The sequence below is a fragment of the Danio aesculapii genome, chromosome 16 (genome assembly GCF_903798145.1).
Source record: "Danio aesculapii chromosome 16, fDanAes4.1, whole genome shotgun sequence".
In the NCBI taxonomy this organism is placed as follows: domain Eukaryota; kingdom Metazoa; phylum Chordata; class Actinopteri; order Cypriniformes; family Danionidae; genus Danio; species Danio aesculapii.
In genome coordinates, this window is record NC_079450.1 from 52888596 (window position 1) to 52915512 (window position 26917).

At 37.5% G+C, this 26917-nt stretch overlaps 1 protein-coding gene across 1 annotated transcript in view; it reads right to left on the minus strand.

Annotated features, from left to right (window-relative positions):
- grik3 (glutamate ionotropic receptor kainate type subunit 3) overlaps nt 1-26917 on the minus strand; it is a 248163-nt gene that overhangs the window by 106895 nt on the left and 114351 nt on the right. Inside the window, exons 2-6 of the mRNA XM_056474801.1 lie at nt 23593-23766; nt 19528-19785; nt 15111-15292; nt 7840-7893; nt 102-272 (exon numbers count right to left, since the gene is read on the minus strand). Of these exons, the coding sequence (XP_056330776.1) occupies nt 102-272; nt 7840-7893; nt 15111-15292; nt 19528-19785; nt 23593-23766 (839 nt within the window). The remainder of the gene's footprint in view (nt 1-101; nt 273-7839; nt 7894-15110; nt 15293-19527; nt 19786-23592; nt 23767-26917) is intronic.

Genomic DNA, 26917 nt, shown 5'->3' on the forward strand with positions numbered 1-26917 from the left:
ATTAACTGAATAATTACAGCTTCGGATGTGACTGTAAACGGTGAAAGTTAAACCTATTCAAAGCCTCTTGTTTAAATCTCAGGGAGAAAATGGAAGCATACCGTCATGATCCCTTCTAGGAGTCCGGAGTCTGGTTTTGGCGGGATCTGCCTCTCGAGGGACCACTTCTCCACAATGGAGGCGACCTGAGGATTGTCCACGTTTAGGATGCGAAAGCCGGTCATATTGACGCCGCAGAAGCGGTACGGCTCCAGGTTTATGGCCATGAGATCCTGGAGGAAGAACAAGAGAGAGAAAAGATCTCATTTAAGCGGCCTGAATCGGGCTTCATTGTCGCTGGGTGAGAGGCTTCTTGTCTCTTTGTCCCCTAATAAAAGCAGGAGATAGAGTGAGGGGGTAAAAAGAAGATAAAAAATAAAAGAGATTAAGGATAATACCATGCTTTTCCAGGCCGCCTGGGTACAGCCAGATGAAGCATCGTAGGACGTACACCTCTGTGCCAGCATGTATGATATCATAGACAGTGAGCCAGGAGTCATCGGCACAATAGCTGATTGAAACAGTTATTTCCTCTGTAATCCTGTCTTCATTGCTCCCATCCAGCGAATTGAACCGTAAACACTTCACACCGCTCTGAATGCCGACCTGACACTGAAATGCATCACTATGTCTAGGCATTCAGTGCGGATTCGGGATGAAAAAAAAGGAGCTGGATTTCACATTCTCAATGCAATGATGTGGGATGAAATACTCTGCCGGAGTGGAAAATAGCATTAAGATTAAGCGTAAATTAATCGAGATCTTTGCGTCTGAGGTCAAAGTGAAAGGCATCGAGCGGGGGGGTTCTGTAAATCTGAAAATGAATGGCAAAATGAGCAAAGCCCGCGCTCATTGAAAGAACTCGGCGTAATGTGCTGAGGCTAATTAACGCTCTAGAACAATACCAACACACACCCACACTACGCATGCTATTGTCTGGAGTGTTATTCTGAGAACAGTCGCTCTGTATTTTTTTTTATATACCGTCCTACATATTGCCAAACATGTTGAGAAGGTGGGGGCGGTGAAGAAATGTGGTAGAACATAATAGAGTATTTCATTAACACCCTGTGGGGCTGGAACTGACAGAAGAGGAGCACAAAAACAACGGTTTGCCCTGAGACAAAGCACTTTTGGAACTATAGCATAAATGATTTCCTCTTAGATGTCTTAATGTTTTACTGTATCAGTACATCATGAGTTATGATAAATGCTCAAATGCGTTGAATGTGGCAGATTTTAGTTGGCCCGATAAAGAACGTCATTAAACATTGCCATTACTCATTTTATTACACTGCTTCTGGGAAGTATTCATAACGCTTGACTTTTTTCACATTTTTTTTTGTTACAGCCTTATTCCAAAATAGACTAAATAAATGTATTTCCTCAAAATTCAACACACAATCCCCCATAATTCACAATGTGAAAAAAGATTTGTTAAAATTGTTGCAAATTTATTCAAAATAAAAAAGCTGAAAGATCACATGAACATCAGTATTCACAGCCTTTGCTCAATACATTGTTGATGCACCTTTGGCAGCAATTACAGCCTCAAGTCTTTTTGAATATGATGCCACAAGCCTGGCACACCTGTCTTTGGGAATTTCCGCCCATTCCTCTGTGCAGTACCTCTCAAGCTCTATCAGGTTGGATGGGAAGCGACAGTGTGCAGCCATTTTCAGCTCTCTCCAGAGATCTAGGTTGCTGCCTGAATTGGCGTTAGTGAGACCAGCAGGGGACGCTCAACCTGCGATCTATGTGGGTCCTAACGCCCCAGTTTAGTAAAGGGGACTCTATACTGCTCAGTGAGCGCTGTCTTTTGGATGAGACGTTAAACCGAGGTCTCTGAAAAATCACAGGATGTCCTTCGAAAAAGAGTAGGCGGTTAAGCCCAGCCTCCTGGCCAAATTTGCCCACTGGCCTCCATCCATCATGGCATCCTAACCACCCCCATATCATAATTGGCTTCATCACTCTGTTTCCTCTTCACCAATCAGCTGGTGTGTGGTGTGCGGTCTGGCGCAATATGGCTGCCGTCGCGTTATGCAGGTGGATGCTACACACTCTTGGTGGATGAGATTTCCCCCAACGTGTAAAGCGCTTTGAGTGTCTAGAAAAGTGTTATATAAATGTAAGGAATTATTATATTATATTATATTATATTATATTATATTATATTATATTATATTATATTATATTATATTATATTATATTATATTATATTATATTATATTATATTATATTATATTATATATGTTCGATAGGACTTAGATCTGAGCTCTGGCTGGGCCACTCAAGGACATTCACAGTGTTGTTGTGAAGCCACTCCATTGATATTTTGGCGGTGTGCTTTGGGTCATTGTCCTGCTGGAAGATGAACCGTCGCCCCAGTCTGAGGTTGAGAGCACTCTGAAGCAGGTTTTCATTCAGGATCTCTCTGCACATTGCTGCATTCATCTTTGCCTCTATCCTGACTAGTCTTCCAGTTCCTGCTGCTGAAAAACATCCCCACAGAATGATGCTGCCACCAACATGCTTCACTGTAGGGATGGTATTAGACTGGTGATGAGTGGTGCCTGGTTTTCTCCAAATGTAATGCCTGGCATTTACTCCAGAGAGTTCGATTTTAGTTCGATATTTGCCGTGGGTCTATATTTAAAAATAACGAACTTCTTGAGCCAATGATAATAATGTGCACGTGATTATTAAAGTGCTTCTGACATCCAATCTTTCAGAAGCAGACAAACGCGGAAAAACAAAAAAGCAGAAAAACAAAGGAGCAAATGATTATGTCAGCAACCTAAACCATAAACAAACTGCCATGTTTATCTATTATCGTCGCCTTTTGGACTATTATGAACTCGGAATGACGGAATTACTCTCTGACAGAGGCTACATGTGCTGCTGAAGATTAAAGATGCAGATTAGAGGTTTGCATTGACTGTTGAGTGTTGTTTTTAAACCCAAATAAGGACTAAATGTCTGCTGTGTGTAGTTTTTTTTTGTAACTGGTAACATACCGGAGACTGTAAGGGGCTGTATGTGTTCATATGTGTTGCATTTATTTATTTATTTTACATAATTGCAGACGTTACAGTAGGCTATTTTGCCCTATCATTGATCTGCAGTTGTAATACACAAGTATTTATGTGTATAAAGCATCTGTTTTGTGAAAAGTGCTTCTCATATGATATGTGAACGACCCATACAGCTTAACTTTGGCATTTCCTTGAGCGAGAATGACATCGAATGCAACTTTCTGTCGTACAGCACACCCACCAAAAGGGCACCATTGGTACCATTAGGTAAAGGAAACGCAATCCTGATAAAGGTGACACGTACTGTAACATACTGTACAACTCAGTGGAAACGGGTCATCAGATAGACTTAGAAAATATAAAGTAAGGTACAAATAATATTATTAACTTATGTTTTGATGTCTTTATAAACATAAAAATGCATTAATAGAATCACTTTTTAACCAACAGACTAGATCGCAATATTCAGACAATGCATGACGTTCATTTATTTGCATCATCATCTGCGGTGAAACCCAGTTTGTGTACTGTATCTCCTCTGGGTGACTGCCATGGTCTATTTATCATAATGAGTGATAAATGTGTGAAACTATCACAGATCAATTCACATTGGCTACAAGATTGTAATAATCTAATGAAAAACACACAGTTGATTAGTTTTGATAGTGTGCTGGGTAGCAATCAAGCCTTAAGCAAGGATCAGTAAACCTCGGTCATAACTCAGAAGCTTGACATGTAAGGTGCATTACAAGGCCACTCAAAACCCTCTGTTGCAAAACCTAATTAATAAATAGCTAAGTATAAATGCTTACATATATAGGGTTTGACATTAAACCTGCCAGAAGCACATGATTTCAGCAAATGCCAACTTCAGATTACTAGCTATTTTGGTAGGATTTATTTTATATAACAGTGCTCAACATTAAAGGGGACCTTTTACTCTTTTTTAACAAGATGTAAAACAAGTCGCTGATGTCCCTAGAGTGTGTATGTGAAGCTTCAGCTCAAAATAGCCCACACAAAAACTCTTTTAAATGGTCCCTTTTAGCCTTTGATTCTAATTAGGCCATTTGGGTGACTGTCTCTTTAAATTCAAATAAGATTGTGCTCTTTTAAAAGTGGGCGGAGCTACAAATGCCTATGTGAAAAATCTCTTTAAACACAGTTTATAATGTTTTTATAATTTGTATCCTTAGTTGGTTTTATTTTCCATACTTGTATTCCTGTTTATGTGAAGCACTTTGAATTACCATTGTGTATGAAATGTGCTATATAAATAAACCTGTCTTGCCTTGATGTATACTTTAACTGTAGCATTCCCCAACAGTGTAGCAACACATAAATAAACTAAACTAACCAACTAAATAAATAACTAAATACATAGAGTGATCGAACCATAATTGAACAAACGAATGAATGAATGAAGGTAAGAATGAATGAATGTATGAACAAACAAAACAAACAATGAACGAGCGAACAAATAAATGAATGAATAAATGAATGAACAAACGAATGAATAAAAATGAATGAATGATTGAAAAAAAGAATGAATGAACGAATGAACAAACGAACAAACAAATGAACAAACAAAGGAAAGAATGAATGGACGAATTAATGAATAAATAAATGAATGAACGAACAAATTATTAAATTAACGAACGAAGAATGAACGCATTAACAAACAAACGATTGAACAAATGAACAAACAAAGGAAAGAATGAATGGACGAATTAATGAATAAATAAATGAATGAACGAACGAATTATTAAATTAACGAACGAAGAATGAACGCATTAACAAACAAACGATTGAACAAATGAACAAACAAAGGAAAGAATGAATGGACGAATTAATGAATAAATAAATGAATGAACGAACGAATTATTAAATTAACGAACGAAGAATGAACGCATTAACAAACAAGCGCATGAACAAATGAACAAACAAAGGAAAGAATGAATGGACGAATTAATGAATAAATAAATGAATGAACGAACGAATTATTAAATTAACGAACGAAGAATGAACGCATTAACAAACAAACGAATGAACAAATGAACAAACAAATGAAAGAATGAATGGACGAATTAATGAATAAATAAATGAATGAACGAACGAATTATTAAATTAACGAACGAAGAATGAACGCATTAACAAACAAACGAATGAACAAATGAACAAACAAAGGAAAGAATGAATGGACGAATGAATGAATAAATAAATGAATGAACGAACGAATTATTAAATTAACGAACAAAGAATGAACGCATTAACAAACAAACGAATGAACAAACAAATGAATATTAGTTGAAACGAACGAACGTATAAATGAATAGGTGCGTTTGACATAAAGCACGACTGCAGGCATCAATGAACGAGATTAGCTGAGCGCAGGCGGACGCAAAGTTGAAAATGGAGCCATCAAGCCGGACACTTCAGGGCTCAAAGTTGCGGCAGTCATGATGACAGATCACATGGCGTGATCATTTATTTATTTTTTTGCAACAACAACAAAAGATTTACAGTACAAATAAAACAAAATACAGTCTCTACAAACTATAGTTCATTTTTAAAGAAGGGAATTATTAATCAAATGTAAGTAGCCTATATAACAAACGCATGAGAAATAAGGGGAAAACAAGAGGGTACATAAAAAGGGAATAAATATCCACGAATAGGCCTATTAAACTCAAAACAATAAGCACAAACTCTAGGAGGTGAAGCATCAGCCTTTAGGCTACTAGATGTTGAATGGTATGTCAGTACTGTTCCAGGTCTTGTTTGAATATGCTAAAAAAGGGGTTTCCATTTATTTATATTTATAGATATAAAACTTTCCGTCATGTATTAGTGTAAAACCCAAAACACGGTATTTTGATTGAGTCCTAAACAGTGATTAAGATTATTTCTGATAATGAAAGCATTTTTTAAAAAGCAGTTTTATCCAAAAAACATTGAACACAGAACCAAAATAAATGAGCTACACTTTCCCAGAAATTTCCCAGAAAGAGCAGGTCTCAATGTCACTTTTAACATTTCTGCATAAATGGCCTGACAGGAAAAAAATATTTTATAATCATATATTTTTATATTTAAAAAAAAAATGTAAACTTAATTAGTTAAGAAAGCTTGACAGGGGTGTCAGGATCAATGAGGATAATTATTTTATTACAAGTCTGTAAGACTAATTTGAGTTAATATTTAGGTTATTTACTAAAACATATCAGTTAAATCGTTTATGGGGCTAAATACAGTAGCCTGTATAAAAAGGCAAAATAAACCTATAAAAAAAATCTAGTCATTATGAACAAATTATTTAACGATTTAATGATTACTGCAGTAAAATATTTGTAGCCTTTTAATAAGCATGTTGTGTATAAGATTGAGATAGTACAAAAAGTTGTTTGTTTTGAAATTTGTGAGACGGAAGTTGTCCAATATTTTACCCGAAACATACGTGGTTGTTGCCATACGGTGAACTCTGCCAATCGTGTAATATCGGTGTCACCATCGCGGCTCCTGCAGTTGCTCCTTCAAATGCTGCACCGTCTGAATCAATCATCAGACCTCGGAGCACTGTTACTTTGATGCCACATGTGACAGTCACGTGGCGTCAAAACAGCATCAATCGGGACAAAAATTTCTAACCGGCGTGCACCGCTTTAAAAGATTTCAATTGGTCTGCGCAGCTCTGCATGAAGTCGTACGCACCTAATGAATGAAGGAATGATTGAACAAATGAACAAACAAACAAATGAGTGATTGAACGAACGAAGAATGAATGAACGAACGAAAGAATGAACAAACAAAGGAATGATTGGATGAATGAATGAACGAACAAATTTATTGAATGAATGAATGAATGAATGAATGAATGATCGAGCGAGCAAACGAACGAACGAACGAACGAACGAACGAACGAACGAACGAACATTTCTCAGCCACAAAATTGGGAAATGTTGAAAAGCACTAGTCCCAGTAGATGTTAAATATGCAATATAAAACATAAAAAACAGAACTAACTATCTAACTAACTAACTAAAATAAATAAATAAATAGATGAAATACATAAACAATTACAATTAATTGAATGAATGAATGAATGAATGAATGAATGAACACATAAATTGAACAAACATATTAAATGAATGAATGAACGAATGAATGAACGAATGAACGAACGAACGAACGAACGAACGAACGAACGAACGAACGAACGAACGAACGAACGAACGAACGAACGAATATTATCAATCAACCAATCAATCAATCAATCAATCAATCAATCAATCAATCAATCAATCAATCAATCAATCAAACATTTCCCAGCAACAAAATGGTGGCCAATGAAATTGTGGAAATGTCCTGGTGGATATAAAATATGAAATGTCAAACATAAAAAAAAATGTAAGCTAATTCAAAATACTGATAAATACTACAATAGAATACACACAATCTTGTCTTTAAACATCCTGAGCATCAATTTCAACTTCATCAGCTTCTAAATCCCGAGGTGACACACTTTGTTGCCTTTGTAAATGCTTTTCAAAGACGTTTTGTTGATTTGAGCTTGAGGGAAGGACTCTAATGTTTACACTGGGGTGGCGGAAACTCCATTAAGGCTGTTTTGTCAAGTGAAATTGATATTGCAGACTGGATCCAAAGCTCATCTGCAATTAAAAGCCATTCATCAAAAAAACAAAGTGGAAGCGGCGCAAGAACAAATGACATTCAATTTGCTGTTAGTACTGCGGTACATTACCAGAGTGGTGAAGATGTAGTGATAGTACTCGGTCATCATCCCCATCATCTGCGCCTGGAGGAAGAGGAGGGACGGGGACACAAAAACACACACAATGAAAAAGGTCACTATGTCATGTCAGAGTCATTTGCAATCGTTGTGGCAGTCAGAACACACAATGCACAACAAATGAAATTGAATCGAAATGACGGAACTATGAAGAGCTGCTGAACTCTGTTGAACTATTCAACTCTACGTCTGTTTCTTGTATTTTATAGAATGGCAGCTATTTCAGAAGAATATTAATAATGATGAGGGCCCTTAAAAGAAATGAAAATCCAGTCATCATCTGCCTGTTCCTGTATATTCAATATATAATTTTTTTTTTCCCCAGAAACCAACCACCCATCCATCATGTACTGTATATATATATATATATATATATATATATATATATATATATATATATATTATTACTATTATTATTATTATTATTATTATAGTACTATATATATTTATTTATTTTTATTTATTTTTGGTCAAGAATGATGATTGTATTGTTTGTATGACATTTAATTCAATTATTATTATTATTTTTTTTTGCAGTTGTAAACATAATGAATTTCATGTTATTACAGTGGTCTAATTTTTTCATTTGGACAATTTTTCTATTTTAATTTTGTTGCATTTATGTTTATTTTTGGTGAATAAATGATTAAAACACTGTTTTCGTATTTATGACTGATTATTTGAATTATAGCACTGTTCATTATGTACAATTTCATGGATTTTATGTAACTTTACACAATATTTATGTACAGTTCAGTATAAGATTACAAAATTACAAAAAATCTACTGTAAAATTAAAGCAAAAAAACGTATTTTTGAATTACAGGAAATTTATGCAATTTAACATTCGTTATTTTACAGTTTTTGTGCGGCACCCTTGCTGCCAGAAAAAAAAATGTGCAAAATAACGGACGTTAAATAACCAATTTCCTGTAATTTTTTTAAATATGAAAAATTTCTGTCATTTATTGGCCGTTATTTTGCAATACATTTCTGTAATTTAACTGCCATTATTTTTAAAAAAATTTTCCAGGACCCTAGCTGCCACAAAAAAAAACATAAAATAACGGACATATTACAGTAAATTTCTGTAATTTACCAGCTGTTATTTTACGCTAAATTTCTGTAATTTAACAGCCATTATTTTATGTTCATATTTTATTAAGTAAAATAATGAACGTATTACGGTAAATTTCTGTTATTTAATGCCTGTTATTTTATTGTAAATTTGTGCAATTTAACAGCCGTTATTTTATTTTACTTTATCCAGCCCCCTAGCTGCCAAAGAAAATGTAAAATAACAGACGAATTATTGTAATTTTTTTCATTTACCTGCAATTATTTTACAGTAGATTTCTGTAAATTAACAGCCAAAATTTTACTTTTTTCTGGCACCCTAGCTGCTGTTAGGTAATTTGCTGTATTTCTGTAATTTGACGGCTGTTATTTTACAGTAAATTTTTGTAATTTAACGGCTGTTATTTTACAGTAAATTTCTGTAATTTGACGGCTGTAATTTTACAGTAAATTTCTGTAATTTAACGGCTGTTATTTTACAGTAAATTTCTGTAATTTAACGGCTGTTATTTTACAGTAAATTTCTGTAAGTTAACGGCTGTTATTTTTTACAGTAAATTTCTGCAATTTGATGGCTGTTATTTTACAGTAAATTTCTGTAATTTAACGGCTGTTATTTTACAGTAAATTTCTGTAATTTGACGGCTGTAATTTTACAGTAAATTTCTGTAATTTAACGGCTGTTATTTTACAGTAAATTTCTGTAATTTAACGGCTGTTATTTTACAGTAAATTTCTGTAATTTAACGGCTGTTATTTTACAGTAAATTTCTGCAATTTGACGGCTGTTATTTTACAGTAAATTTCTGTAATTTAACGGCTGTTATTTTACAGTAAATTTCTGTAATTTAACAGCTGTTATTTAACTTTTTTTTGGTACCCTAACTGAAAAAAACTATAACGTAAAATAACGGACGAATTACGGTAAACTTTAGTAATTTACCGGCTGTTATTTTACAGTAAATTGCTGTAAGTTAACAGCCATTATCTTACTTTTTTCTGGCATCCTAACTGCCAGAAAAAAAAATCTAAAATAACGGACATATTGCGGTAAATTTCTGTAATTTAACGGCTGTTATTTTATGTTCAATTTCTCTATTTTAACGACTGTTATTTTATTTTTTTTCTGGCACCCTAGCTCCCATAAAAAAAGTAAAATATTGGATATATTACGGTAAGCTATTGTAATTTAACATGTAAGCTAATGGCCGTTATTTTATAATACATTTCTGTAATTTAACGGATGTTATTTCACGTTTTTTCTGGCACCCTACCTGCCATCAACAATAGGTGGATGGAAACACAGCTGGTGTTACGGCTGCATGAATTCACAGTTCTCCTGGATATCATGAGCCATCATTCTTGTATTGAAACATTATGGCCGCTTTCTATATTGGTCACAGTTACTCCCAAAACATGTGCTTTGATGTTTGTACAAATGTTGGCTTTCCCCCTGGAGCTCGTATGTCTGCTTTAATTATGCCATCTGCCTGGAGGAAGAGCTGAGGTTATGCTGAGCTCCTTTCCCTCTTCCAGACCGTCATCAGTCAAGTTTGAGCAGAAGTCAGAAACTCTTTCATTCCTCACAATGGACTGCAGAAATAACCACTTCTCTCTTTGTGTGTGTGTGTGTGTGTGTGTGTGTGTGTGTGTGTGTGTGTGTGTGTGTGTGTGTGTGTGTGTGTGTGTGTATCTGTGCTTTCTAGATCTCACACACACACACATAGACAGACAGACACACACACACACACACACACACACACACTCACAGACAGATAGACACACACACATAGACGGACAAACACACACATACAGACACACACACAAATAGACAGACAGACCCACACAAACACACAAAGAAACAAACACACACACACACACACACACACACACACACACACACACACACACACACACACACACACACACAGACAAACACACACACATACATACAGACACACACACAAATAGACAGACACACACACACACACACACACAGAGACAAACACACACCACACACACACACACACACACACAAACAAACACACACAGACGCACACACACACACACACAGAAAGAAACACAACCACACACACATACACACACACACATACAGACATATACACAAACAGACACACACACACAGAAACACAGAAACACAGAAAACACACACACACACACTAACAAACACACACACATAGAGGCACACACAAATAGACAGAAACACACACAAAAAGAAACACACACACATAGACAGACAAACACACACACACACACACACACACACGCACGCACACACAGACAGACAGACAGACAGACAGACAGACAGACAGACAGATAGACAGACAGACAAAAACAAACAGAAACACACATATACACACATATTAAGACACACACACAAACACACACACACAGACAAAAACAAACAGAAACACACACATACACACATATTTAGACACACACACACACACACACACACAACTAGACAGACATACAGACCGACAAACAAACACATCATAGACATACAGAATCACACACACATAGTCTGACACACACACAAGCAGACAGACACAGACTCACACAAGCACACACACACAACACACATAGATAGACACACGCACACACACAGACTGACAGACTGACTCACACACACGCTCACACAGACACACACACACATACAGACACACACACAAGGACACACACACACGCACACATAGATAGACAGAGACACACACACACACACACACACACACACACACACACACACACACACACACACACACACAGAGACAGACAGACAGACAGACAGAAAGAAAGACACATATATAGACAGCCACACACTCAGACAGACACACACACACATAGACAGGCACACACTCTGACTCCCGCACTCACACACTTTTAAAAACTTGTGGGATTTAGCCCACAGACGCCTCAGACAGGCTGAGCGTCCGTCTGCATTTCCCATTTCTCTTTGGCCTGAGGGGGAGAACATGAACACGCACCGACAGAAGTTCAGGAGCGGCTGACAGAGAAACACCAGCCGCAGACAGCTTGTAGACAGGTGACCGCGGGACTAAGCTTATTAAGAGCGCTCGAGCCACAGAGAAACACACAACTTCTTCATCAGTTCAACTAAAACCATACAGCCGGCAGTTAAAGCACACACACCAACGATGAATGAACAGCAGAACACTGCCATTTAGATATCTTGTAAGTTATGTTTATGCATAAGGGTATCCACTGCGCAAAACATATGCCGGAATAGTTGGTGGTTCATTCCGCTGTGGCGACCCCTGATAAATAAGGGAATAAGTTGAAGGAGAAGTTATGTTTAAGACTATAGAATGCACAAGACAAGTCACTCGTATAGTTTTGAATAGGAAAAGTGTATTGGTCCATATGGCGAATTAAGCCTCGCCTATTAGTAAAGGAGCCAATCATTGATCGCTATAGACTGAAGATTCTCCGGGGGAGAAGCTCGAACCAGACGTGTGCATTTACAACAGTTTTTTTTCTAAATGAACAAATGTGCGAATATAAAACCAACTTTACCTAATCTAAGAGACTGCACTGCTATCCATGTTACTTTGAATATTCGATCGGAATTAGCATGCAAGTGTGACTTCTAAACAACATTAACACTATCTAATTCACTATGAACAATGTTGTACTTTGATAGTCATTTGCTGCTGTTATGATTTCCCTATTTTAGAATTTGCAAAGAATGTCGGTGCCGTTGGTGTAGTGGTTAGTGTGTCGACACATGCACTCCGGTGCTCACGGCGACCCGAGTTCGATTCTGCCTCGCGATCCTATGCCGATCCTTCCCCTCTCTCTGCTCCCCATGCTTTTCTGTCAATACTCTCTACTGTCCAATCTAATAAAGGTGAAAAACCCCGACAAAAAAAAAAAGAATTTGAAAAGAATACTTTTCTGAAAGTATATTATTAAGGAGAATGTCTGAAAATCCGAATATAAAACCAACTATACCTCTATGGAGGAGAGAAGTCCTCCTTATTTATAGTGTTTATATAAGCACAATTATCTGTATAACGATGTAACAAATTGTGGTTGTGTATATATGAAATTACGAATAACAAATGCAGCAGGGCATTGAATTACTTCTTGTTTATTTCTTTGCATTTTAACTTTGTAAACTATAAAATCACGGGTCTCCTCACGATTCGTGTCTCATTTTGTGAGCCGACTGCCAGCTGCTCGCTTCACTCTTTTTTCCCTGCACTGTTGGCCACGCCCACTCCCTCTGCTCACAGTGCTGCTCCACATCCATCATAGCTAATACAACCTGTATATAATGTCGATAGTACATCCATCTGTAAATATCGCCATAGTTTTTCTATAACTGCACTTTATATATACCTGTATCCTGCACTTGCTGCTATTGCACTGCTGGTTAGACCTAAACTGCATTTCGTTGCCTTGTACTTGTACATGTGTAATGACAATAAAGTTTAATCTAATCTAATCTAATCTAATCAAGGAGAATTTTTTTGAAAAATTTCTGAGGTAGACTTGAACTGAAAAAGGTGTGTGTGTGTGTGTGTGGGGGGGGGGGGGGGGGGGGTGGTTCATGGCCCTTTAAGCAATATTTGTTATCAATTGTCTACAGAAATAAACACTGTTATACAATAAATTACCTAATTAACCTAGTTAAGCCTTTAAACATCACTTTGAGCTGAATAATAGTATCTTGAAAAATATCTAGTCAAATATCATGTTCTGTCATTATGATAAAGATAAAAAAAAATTGTAATAAGGAATTAAAATAGTTATTAAAACTATTATGTTAAGAAATGTGTTGAAAAAAATCTCCCTCCCTTTAAACAGAATGTCACAATCACCAGCGATCTAATCCTGGCAGATTGCTAAAGGACTACAAATCCGCTGGTATATGGACTACAAGTTCCAGTCATGCACCACACACACACACACCTGTTCCAGATCATGATTTATTGCACTAACACACCTGGGAGCTGCTCAAAGACTGATTAGATGAGCTTTAAATACAGCGCATGCACACACACCTTTTGGCTGAGTCTTGTTATACTGCACTGTGAACAATACGACGCGGTCTCCTTGCAGGTTTTGACCCTCGCCTTGTTTGTTTGTTTACGTTGTATGCTGCCTGCCTTTTGACCTGTGTATTGACCACGACTCTGGATTGCCAGTATCAGTTTGCTCCAGTGTTGAACATTGCTTGCCTGACCATCTCTGTTAATAAACCTGCATTTCGATCTGCACCTCTGTTGTCAGCATCCCACCTCACATTATGACGAAATTGGGTAAAAAACACAGGGGGGCTAATAATTCAAGAGGGCTAATAATTCTGGCTTTAACTGTATGTAAAAACTAAAGTATACTTTGGCTCCGGCAACATTTTCTGGTGCAGAATTATGCGTTGCCATAGACTTCAACTTCGCAAAATTAACACACACTTTAGGTGCCTGCAAAGCTTTGATGTTCGGCTCTGTAAAAACACATCAAAGCAAATGGCATCTTCAAACAAATGATGCCGGAGCTCCAGCCGTAACAACCACTGTGACTAAATACTTTCACCATAGTCCTCTTTTTCAGCAGCATATCTGCTCTTTTATTCTCATTTCAAATATAAGCTTGTGCTACCTTTCTTTGAAAACATGCTACTTTCGTAATAAATTCAAGAGCACAACCTACTTGAGAAATGCTTGTGGCAAATGAAAAAAAAAAAACATCTTCGTGCAGCTACACAGAATTCAGTGATGTAACATGAAAGGGCTGCACATTAAAATCAAATGCTTGACGACAGACCATAAACTAATTAATTATTGGCTTAAAAATGAAGTTTACTACTTAAGTTAATCGAAATACAGATCCAAAATTGTGAGGCCAGCATTTAAATTCACACATATTCAGCCATGGATGGCGAACCCAACCTGTTTTTCCATAGGAAACTAGGGTTGAATTGTGATGGCATGACGTTAATCGAACTATGTACTATAACATGTAAAATAGGATCATGAAAGGAACATTCAAAAAGCAACTCATGTACTGTAAACACCTTCATCATATTATTGTCTTATTCAGATTAAAGCACATAATTAGATTACAGATGTCCCTGTAAACATAGTCACTTTCTCACTCACTTGCTTGAGGATCTGCGCGGCCATGGTGTGGCTGCAGTCGAAGATAATGCGAAACTCTCTGCTCCGTTTCATCTCTTTGAGCAGTGGCCTGGTGTCCACGGTGTCCAGAGGGAGCTGTCGGATCTTCAACCTGATGTTATACCTGGATGGAGCCATAATTAACTCCTGGAGTCTGATTAAACCTGCGCAAGAAGAGTTGAGTGCCACAGTCAATCAGCAGGCATATCAGGACCTGTTCAAACCAGCCTTTAGCAGGAAAGTGAATGATGGACCCTTTTCTCATTTCTCAGCAGCGAAACACTGAAAAAAGGTAAGTGGTTGCAAACAATTTATATATTGTAAAAAGCTAATTAATTTGAGTAATGTTCAACTTAATTTGTTTAAATTCATCCCATTTAACTTGCAACCACCTTAGAATATTAGTAAATCCAATGAACCATTATTTTCAGTGAAATAGTCATAGTTAAGTAAACTTGGAGAGCAGTAAATAGGAGAGTGCCACAATTATTATTATTATTATTATTATTATTATTATTATTATTATTATTATTATTATTATTATTTGTTTTCTTGCTCAAATAATAAAATAAAAACTTCACGATAGTTAAATAAATCGTGTGTGGGTAATAACTCTTTACAATAAGATCTCATTAATAAAGTCACCTAATGTGTAACTAATTGAATCCAATCTAAATTTAAACCAACACAGATTTATTGGAATGACATGCCTACACTTTTGTGCACTAGGGGGCAGCGTGACACCAACAACTTTTGTCCTTTTTCACATTAATGATATTTACAGGAAAATATTTTATCGATAAATAAAGCTTTCACGAGTTCACACTTGCAATCGTTTCAGAATAAGGCGTATTTGGCGTGCTGTCCGGGGAGAGGGCTCTGAGCTCGGGGAAGACACCCAAACTCGAGTTATTCCTCTTATCAGGAAACAGAGAGGAATTGTGATTCGAGCGAAGTATCTAGCCCGGCCCCAGAACGCCCCCCCCGGGATTGTAATGCTTAAGAGGTGAGGTGACGGGGTGGTGGAGGGATACTAAAGTCGTGAGATGCTGCAGGTAAGACAGCTTTGGTATATAAAGGGGTTTGGTCAAGAACTGATTGGATAATAGAATAATTGTCAATAACGTATTTAATACTGAAACTTCTGTGCGTGCTCCTTCCGAAATTTGTTTATAAAACATAATCTTTTCGTGGAGGACTTTGCACACCACATAAATCCTATAAAACTAGTGGCAATGTGGCATTTCAGATTCGCAAAATAGCAGACAGCGCCCTCTAGGGTATTTATCAACTGAAACGTGCAATAAAACGTACCCAGGGCAACGTATTATACATTTCACAATAATGCAGACTGAGGCATGACTTTCCAATGCGTCTGGGTTGAATTAAACTGAGATACACTTGAAATAAATGACAAATAAAATGCATTTTGTGTTCACCTAAAGTTTTTGCCCAAATGTTTTTGTAGGATGGGCCAAAAACCAAATATAATGCATCCGGAAAGTATTAATAGACTGATTTTTAAAAGCGAAATCGAGGCTGCGGTGGGAAGAAACCCGGAAGTATCGCCTGAGTCTCACTGGAACGTTGTACTAACGTTTTCTTTCCCAAACACACGTTTTAGATGCCATTTATCAAACTCCGGTTAATGAACTGTTTCTTTTACTATATTAGACTTGTCAAGATACTGAATTTCGTTACTGAAAACAATCAATTTCCCGCTAACATTTAAGCGCTGCTGAACGCAACAGCACTGATTTTCCATGGTATCCATTGGTGCTCAACAGAAATGATTGTGATTGGCCGTGGAGGTCAACCGTTCACTGCTCTTCACCGTTGTTTACCGAGTGCAAACACAGACAAGCAATCCGCGGATGACTCGAGTGATCTTTGCGGCTTTAAAGTGCTTCAGTCTTCGTTCATCTGTGTTTGCACTCTGTGAAGAGCAATGAACGGATGACCAATCACAGTCATTTCTGTTGAGCACTGGTGAATACTATGGCAAATTAGCAGTGTTTAAGAACGCGCTTAGCCGCGCATAAATGTTAGCGGGAAATGGCCGTTTTTAAAAACTCAGTACAGGGACACCACTATTACAGGCAACACGAGGGTGTGCTACAGAGGACTGCATTGTTTTATCGCTCACCGGGTTACTAGCAAGCAGGGAAGCCCCCAATGTGTTTACGTTACCTGGTGCCATGAACTGAAGCCTAGGATGAGATTGTGATGTAGTTTGATGCCTAATAGGCTTTTAATTGTTTAAATTAAATTTAACTAAATGATATTACAATGATGTTTACACTAGAGCTGTGAACGTACACTGGTCTCACAGTTCCGTTCGGTTTAGATTATCACGACTGACTATATAGTTTAATATAGTTCACGACTGACTATATTAAAATAAGGTCATTTCCAATTCAATCTCCAACACTATTCTTTAAAACATCACAATGTCATTTCCTGCAATATATGTTTATATTCATTCATTCATTTTCTTTTCGGCTTAGTCCCTTTATTAATCTGGGGTCGCCACAGCAGAATTAACCGCCAACTTATCCAGCATATCTTTTACACAGCGGATGCCCTTCCAGCTGCAACCCATCACTGGGAAACCCATACACACTCATTCACACATACACTATGGACAATTTAGCCTTCCCAATTCACCTGTACCGCAGGTCTTTGGACTGTGGGGGAAACCGGAGCACCCGGAGGAAACCCACATGAACGCAGGGAGAACATGCAAACTCCACACAGAAACGCCAACTGACCCAGCCGAGGGTCGAACCAGCGGCCTTCTTGCTGTGAGGCAACAGCACTATCTACTGCGCCACTGCGTCGCCTATATGTTTATATATTCTGTGCAAAATTCTTTATATATATATCCAGTACTTTGTAACGGTGGTCACACAAAAAATAAAAAATAAAATATGTACACCAACATAAGTAACCCAAACAGTAATATATGTCTTAACACTAAAAGTGAAGAAAAAAACTAAAAATAAATTACTTAGGTGAGGTTCGATCTCCGGTCGACAGCGTCGTAATGCAACGTGCTGAACACTGGACCACAATGCCACTGTTATGCTAATGCGCGTGGAGGAAAAACGCATTGCACTGTCATCTGCGAGACTTCTTTAACCACAGTATTCCTTTCTATTGATGGCTTAATCTTTTTGTCCCGTTTTTAGATTTCTGATCAAATTATGTCAGATTCATGTAGTGAATCATCTGATTTTCATTAAGCAGGTGTAATATTCATTATTATTACATTCAATAATATATTCAGGTGCCGCTGTTTGGGGTCGAATGACAGTTACATCATCATTAACCTGCAGGCTGCATTTCGCAAGAAAAAAATAAACAAATAAAATAATTATATTAATAAATAAGAAAATAAATAAATAAAAGAAAATAAGAGAAAAAAAAAAAAAGATCTGAGCTGCGGCAAAATAATGAATAAAAACAATGAGGTTATGCTAAAATAAATGAATAAATGAAAAAAATGCGACTGCTGAGAGTGCAAGCAGCTAGGGAAACCGGACCTCACGGCCAAAAAACGGACTGGCCCTCCGGGAATTCTCCGGGTCCTCCTGATAAGCCAATCCGGGCCTGGTTGTAAATACTCGCGCTCGCCTCCCTTGCCATAGTAAGCTACGGCGACATAGCTTAGCATAGATTATTACTAAACCGATACCGAATTGTCCGCTTCTGCTTCGCGGTGCACCGAAGAAACTATTAATTTTGACACCCCTAGTTTACACCATATCTGCATTCTGAAATCGCAGCAACACCTGGAGGTTTGTAGTCCACAGCATGTTGTTGCAATGTTTACAGTTCTGATCCTATACTCCCGGGTTTCATCCCACAGCAGCCTCGCTTTCATGTTTTAAAATGGCGGCCGCGTGAACTAAGCGTATTCTCCCTCTCTTCTCAGATGGGATGGCGGTTCAAATCAAACGTTGCCATTGGCCAACTTTGGGCACCTCTGGCCTAAAGTATATAACATGCATTAAAAATCCACTTTATAAAACTATGCTAAGTGCACTTCCTCTTCACAAGGGTGTTTGTGAGCTCTAAAAATCCAGGCAGTCAATTCGACATGCACATGTCTTGTATTTTTAATAATAAATATGTTTTTATCACGTTTTTTTGGTTACATCTCATATGATTTGCTTTCCATTCCCGTTCTGTCAGAAGCAGCGGCGCTCGATTGCTTTGATTCAAGCAGTTTTAAGGCCTGAAGACTCGTTCTGACAGCAACAGGAACATTAAAAGACTTCTGCTTATCGCTGAAGCGCAGAGACTGAAATACACTCTTAAAGGTGACGATGAAGAGTTCTTCGGGTAACAGAGTTTACGACGACATGCTTCTAAACAGAAAGTCATTATCTCTCACCTGTGCTGTCATCGTAAACCACGGTGGCCGTCTTCCACTTGAGGAACTGCACCAGGTCTAAGATGGCGTAGCTGAGGGAGGAGTAATCCGGGTACAGGTTGGCGTAAAACGTGTCCCTGTTGTCCATCGGGTGGTGTTTCCATCGCACTTGAATGTGTGGCACCTCCAGGGCATTGCAGATGGACTGTACGGCGTTGGACGAGGAGCTGTGAGACGGTCCAAATATTGCCACTACACCTAAAGACAGCTGGTCGCACGCTGGCGAGAGCAGACGCCGGGTCATGTGGGAAGAAATGTCAAAACAGAAATGTCACTGCATGCAGAATGTTCCTGTGTACAGTTTCATCATTCCACACACACTGAGTAAATAATTCATACAGAAAATAATTAAAATAGAATTTCCTATTTTACACAGTGGCTCAGTGGTTAGCGCTGTCGCCTCACAGAAATAAGGTCACTGATTCGAGTCCCAGCTAGGCTGGGTGCTCCGGCTTGCCCCACAGTCCAAACACATGCGCTATAGGCCAATTGAAAACATTAAATTGGCTGTAGTGTATGAGTGTGTGTGTGAATGAGTGTGTGGGGGTGTTTCCCAGTACTGGGTTGCAGCTGGAAGGGCATCCGCAGGGTAAAACATATGCTGGATAAGTTGGCAGTTCATTCCGCTGTGACGACCCCTGAAGAATAAAGGGACTAAGCCGAAGTAAAATGAAATTAGCAGTATATTTTGAGCCCAAATAAAATCAATAAAAGAATCAAATGCAAGTTAAACACTGGATTATTATTATTGTTATTAATATTATTATTATTATTATTATTATTATTATTGTTGTTGTTGTTATTATTATTAATATTATTATTATTATTAGTAGTAGTAGTAGTAGTATTATTGTTGTTGTTGTTGTAGTTATTACTGTTATTAATATTATTATATTATCATTATTATTATTATTATTATTATTATTATTAATATTATTATTATTATTATTATTATTATTGTTAATATTATTATTATTATTGTTGTTGTTGTTTGTGTTGTTACCTGATAAAATGGTTTTATGAACACACTTTTCTTTTTTATTACTTTCTTTTGAAATAGAAATTTGGGATGGAACAGGGTTAAAACTATACCATGAAGGCATTTTTGTAAGTTTAAATCAATCAATCAATCAATCAATCAATCAATCAATCAATCAATCAATCAATCATGAAAAAATATTTGGAAACACAAGTAAAATAACAATTTATAAAAAAATATATAGTTAAAAATATATATGTTAAATAACTGAATGGAATAATTATGTGACAAAGTCACATTTGTGTAATTATTTCAATATATTTAACTTTTGTTATAATTATTTTAATTATTTAAATTATATTGAACTATGTTCATCGAATTAAAAAAAAAAATTTTTTTTCCCTGACATATTCACTGCAGTGAACTAAAGAATTTTAAGTTATTGTTGTATATTTATATTTATACAACAGTTCTGTCTGGTTCTTAAATCTGATTGGCTGATGGCCGTGCAATATTCTGCCAGTAACAGCACTCGTCCAGCCTCTTAACCCTTGTGTATTACTCCGCCCACAAGCAGATGACACTCTACAGTTTGACAAATATTGCTGCTGTTGGGCAACAACGTTATTTTGAACCTTTTTAGGCGAGAATGTAATTGTTTAGATTGCAACTATGCAGTTTTTATTTATAAGGATAGTGCCTATTTTTAAATATTTTTAATTTCTGAGAGACAGCACGTTGGCGGCCATTAGCCTGTCTTTGAGCAAAGACAGTTGATGATGTTCATCCATAAGAGAGCGACAGAGACTGCATAATAAGCCCTAAAAGAAAAACAGTGTAATTTCAAACTACAACTGATCAAATCATTATTAAACAGGTAAATGACGTTCTAAGTTGTTCTCTCTCTTTTGTATGTTGTAGTGCTGTATTTATACCATAGTAATATTGTGATCTCCTATTGCAACAGAGAAATACTGGGAAATCTCTGTAGACTGATACTGTAGACTGAAGTATTAAATTAAATTATAAACTACTTTTGAACGGTTATTTTATAGTGCAGTAACATTCCTCAATATTACAATTTTTACAGCATTTTTGATTAAGTAAATGCAGCCTTGGTGAGCAGGAAACGCTTATTTTAAAACACTAAAAAAATCCTACTGACCCCAAACTTTTGATTGGTGGTATATATATATAAAAGGTGTATACAGTGCTTAATCTGAGTCAGATCTTGCCTTATTGCCTTAATTGGTCGCATTAAGGTAATCAAAAATTGCTGTTTAATCAGAGTATTGTTTCAATCATATTAAAATCGTATTAAAGTATTGTTGCCCTAGTAAACATACTCAATGTTTGACACACCGTCATAGGGCTCTGTGAACTTGGCACTGAGAAGCAGCATTTTCTGTATGTACGTACATCAAAAGCAAGTATGAAATCGCTGTTTGGAGCTTATGTAGGCCTACAGTTCAATATTCATGTTTAACTGAATAAACAGTTAGTAAACACAAGTACATCTTATTGAACATCATTTTTTTATCACCAATTATCATAGTAGAACAGTTTCTCAAGCAGTTTGTGATGCATTTTGGAAATAGGAGATGAGCCCCTGGTCTAATGCGCCACCTGGCTTGAGAAACCCGTTCTCAAAGACTTATTATTTGGGTAGCACACATATTCTGAATACCTTCGGCAGAATTCAAATGAGCCATTTTAATCTAGAATAATCTAGATTAATTTCAAAACTAGATATTAAAGTTTGAGGACAAATTTTATGGTGGCTTGAAAAGCCGAGTCTAAAAGTTTGAAGTCGTTTTAAAGTGTAAATAACTGAAGCAGTTTTCATGAAGTTTGAAACAGTCGGCATGGATGAGTACATATATGTTAGCATGTTTCTAGAATAGATTGGCATGTTTCTTGGTAGGCGGTTGCTAGGTTGTTCTGAGTAATTGCTAAGGTGTTGCTAGGCGGTTGCTAAGGTGTTGCTATGTTGTTGCTAGGTGGTTGCTAAGGTGTTGCTAGGTGGTTGCTAGGGTGTTCTGAGTGGTTGCTAGGTAGTTGCTAAGGTGGTTGCTAAGTTGTTGCTAGGCAGTTGCTATGGTATTCTAGGTCATTGCTAAGGTGTTGCAAGGTGGTTGCTAGGGTGTTCTGAGTGGTTGCTAAGGCATTGCTAGATTGTTGCTAGGCGGCTGCTAAAGTATTCTGAGTGGTTGCTAGGCAGTTGCTAACATAAATTAGCATGATTCTAGCATGAATTAGCATGTTACTAGCATGTTTCTAGCATGAATTAGCTTGTTACTAGCATGTTTCTAGCATGAATTAGCATGTTACTAGCTTGATTCTAGCATAAATTAGCATGTTACTAACAAGTTTCTAACATGAATTATCATGTTTCTAGCATGATTCTAGCATAAATTAGCATGTTGATAGCATGTTTCTGGCATGAATTAGCATGTAACTAGCATGAATTAGCATGATTCTAGCATGTAACTAGCATGATTCTAGCATGAATTAGCATGTTACTAGCATGACTCTAGCATGAATTAGCATGTAACTAGCATGATTATAGCATGGATTAGCATGTTACTAGCATGATTCTAGCATGGATTAGCATGTTACTAGCATGTTTCTAGCATGAATTAGCATGTTGTTAGCATGATTCTAGCATGAATTAGCATGTTTCTAGCATGATCCTAGCATGAATCAGCATGTTACTAGCATGATTCTAGCATGAATTACCATGTAACTAGCATGATTATAGCATGGATTAGCATGTTACTAGCATGTTTCTAGCATGAATTAGCATGTTGCTAGCATGATTCTAGCATGAATTAGCATGTTTCTAGCATGATTCTAGCATGAATTTGCATGTTACTAGCATGTTATATATATGTTATATTTATATATAAACATGAGGACTTTAAAGTGGGTTTAGCTCACATTAACTGTTAACAAGTTTCATAGAGCAACAACAGTCATTGTTGGGTGTTATATAGTCGCTAACATTTAACAGTGATTTGTCGTTTAAGCACAGCCACACTGCTTACCTTTTCTGGAGGCCTCAAAACTGTCATAGATATTAATCCTCTGAATGTCGTATGTTAGCGTCGTGTTAGGTAATAACGTCCTGTTCCTGTTGATGTTATTAACAGCAAACTTGAAGGCCAGTTCCTCAGAACTAACGAGAGCCACAGGTCCATCCATCTGTTCGAAAATCCCCCCTAAAAACACAGAAAAACAAGAGAAATCTCTGTCAAATGAACTAAAGCTGAACCCGGAGATGAAGCCTGGCGTCACATCCCAACCTCTGGAGGTGTTTTGCATTTAGAGCTGTCCGCGAGCTCGCTTGTGTACTTAAGGAACCTCTATTCGATCTGTCGAGGAGAAAGAAAGAGTCTCTGCCAGTCACAGCTCAGGCTTTTAAAGTTCAAGGCCATAATGGAGATGAGGAGAGCGAAAGAGAGAAAGAGAAAAGTAAATGGCCTCATCAAAGGTACCTTGCCTCCTTAAGGCCTGCAGGTCACCTTTCATTCCCAGATAAAATAAAAAAAATAGATTCGCACGCAAGCCTATAGCCTGGATTTTTGTATTTCGCACACAAGTTTGAAAGTTTAAAGCTGTTTTATTTTCAGCTCAAAGTCATTTCATAACAATCTGCTGAGATTTCCAGAAATGCATTTAACGGCCGTGAAAATTCCACCAATAGAAGAGCCGGAGAAGCAAACTCTGTGTTTATTGACTTGGGCGTGCAATAGAAACCCCATAAAAACAATAAAATGATAACATCTGGAGCAATCTCCAGCCCTTGAGGATTAATACTGTTAGACCTGCTTCACCTTTTCCACAGTATATCAGCGATATGACGGTCTGGAAGCCTAAGACATATGAGCAGGGAGAAATATTGGAGGAGCAGAGTTTCTTCGCTTGTACAGAATTCAATTTCACGTATACTATCATGCTATTTGGGATTTAGAATATTAGTAGTGCTTTCCACAAATAGGGCAACAGGATAGTTTCTTAAACTGGAGTGCCTGGAACTTATAAGGGCAGTGTATTCGTGTAATCTGTCAAACACAGTGTTATTTTTTTATTTTATTGAAAAATTTGATGAAAAAAAAACATTTTTAAAGGGCACCTATGGTAAAAAATCTACTTTTCAAGCTGTTTGGACAGACATATGTGCATGTATGGTGTATAGACTGTCATATTTGGGTGATATAAGCACACCCAGTGCTTTTTTTTCCCAATTTAACAACATAAAAAACGGTGGACCAATTGGAGCGGTTTTCAAACCGACCGACCAACTTTACGTAGGAGAGCGGTCCCCAATATTAATTGACAGGCGCGTCATCATATCCTCAGTTTGTTGATTCACGTCCGCCATTTTCAGCGTGAGTCGAAGCGATATCACTAAAGGAACACGCTAGCTCTATTTTTAGATGCAAGGCTCATTGGGCTCAACACAAGAGCAATATTCTCCACATTATCGCTCTAATCGGAATTATTGGTTGTATCTTTAGGTAGGTTTGCAAACATGTGTACTTCTCATTGAGTCTACCTTATACTTCAGCCGTTTGCATTTCTCGCGATCCCAGAAGCTCCCTGTGATCTTAACTAGCATGCGTTTTAGAATTCTAAACATAGGTTTCTATCAGGGTACACTCAAGTCGACGGCTGGGCGCCGCGGACCGCTGCAGAAACCGATGTTTATAATTCAAAAATGCGTGGCGCGACGATTTGGGACACTTCATATTTCTGGTGCGCCACAGAGAGTGTCTGGAGTGCCGTATCCCGGCTTCGAGCGGCGCATCCGGTGCCTCAGTCAAAGTTAATTCAGTGTGCGTGGTTATTAGTTTCTGTGTACAAGCTCGGCACTTGAAACTAGCACACAGTTGGCTGTAAAACTGTACAAAGACACAAATGATTTTGTACTCTCTGCTTGGTCTGTGTCCGAGTCGTACATGTACGACTGAATGGTGATCCTCTCTCTCCTTCTTCGTCTGCCTGTCAGACTGTTGCAAACGCAGAGCGGGTGAGCTCATGGCCCCGCCCCCTTGTTACGTTGGCGGGAAGCCGAAACTAATTTACATGTGAAGCAACACACCCCTAAATCAGCGAGCTGTGGACACGCCCCCAACATGACACTTTTTAACACATTATAATAAAAAAATCTGAATTGTGTTTTAAACTGAACCTAAACTGGCACACTCAGACGAACCATAATATTAATATTAAATCATAAAAAAGAGGTAAACTATGTGCCCTTTAAATGGCGGTTAATTTCACTGTGGCCACCCCTGACTAAGCCAAAATGAATGAAAACTTAATCTTAACATTATTTAAATGTTAATGTTCCTTAAAACCAAAACATTATTTTTTTATTTATGATATATACCAAAATAACCAATCAAAATAAAAATTATTACAATTACATACAACATAAAAAATAGGTTATAATTCTTCTGAACTGGAAGAGCCCTCACCCTCCTTCTCACACTTGTTGGATAAGAAATGTTCTTTATTTTATGAAATTAAAAACAATTAAGGACTCTCTTCACCGACCTAGCACTATTTTTATTAAATTGTGGGAACCCCTTCGCAAACATGTCCAAACTCTTCAGCTTGAGCCTGCTCCTTCTGATTGAGTCCCCACCCCCCCCTCCCCAAGCCCTTCATCTACGTTGCGTTGATTGAGTCAAATGATTTGTTTAATTCTTCCTCTGCTTCTCAGGCTCTCATTTATTTAACATATCCACAAAAATAAAATAAATGATGAAACATCAACCCTCTTCCTTAAAAAAAGCGCCTACTGATTTTGACGGTGTGTGTGTGTGAGCATAACAGATAAACACTACGCCATACACAGAATGACCCTTGGGCTTTTTCAGCGTTTCTTTTTAACGTCTCCAATCCTGCGTTTAGAGTCGGTAGCATGTAGATCCATGAACAGCATGAATATTTAAGAGTTCTCGAGTCAGATCTCAACGCAGGTCAAGAACAACCTGAACATGGCTTATATTCTCCCAGAGGAAAAGAGCTCAAGTGCGGCGGCTGCGGGGAAGATCACAGGCCCTACAGCCTCCGTTGAGCCCTGCGCACTATTTATGACTCCAGCGCTGCTTGACTTCTGAAGGGACGTGATGCATAAACTCCCTGGAAAGAGCCCGGCGCATTAAAATAAATGAATCCTGCCGTTTTTGTAGGGGAAATCTCATTAGAGTACATTAAGTAATTGCTGGAGTATATACTAATTTGACTATTAAGAGGATAAAATGTGCATTGCTCGGAAGTACTAAAATAGATTTAATAAAAAGGGAAGATCAGCTGCTGCGAGGAGGGAAAAAAAGAAGGGAAAATGCCGTTGTTTCCAGA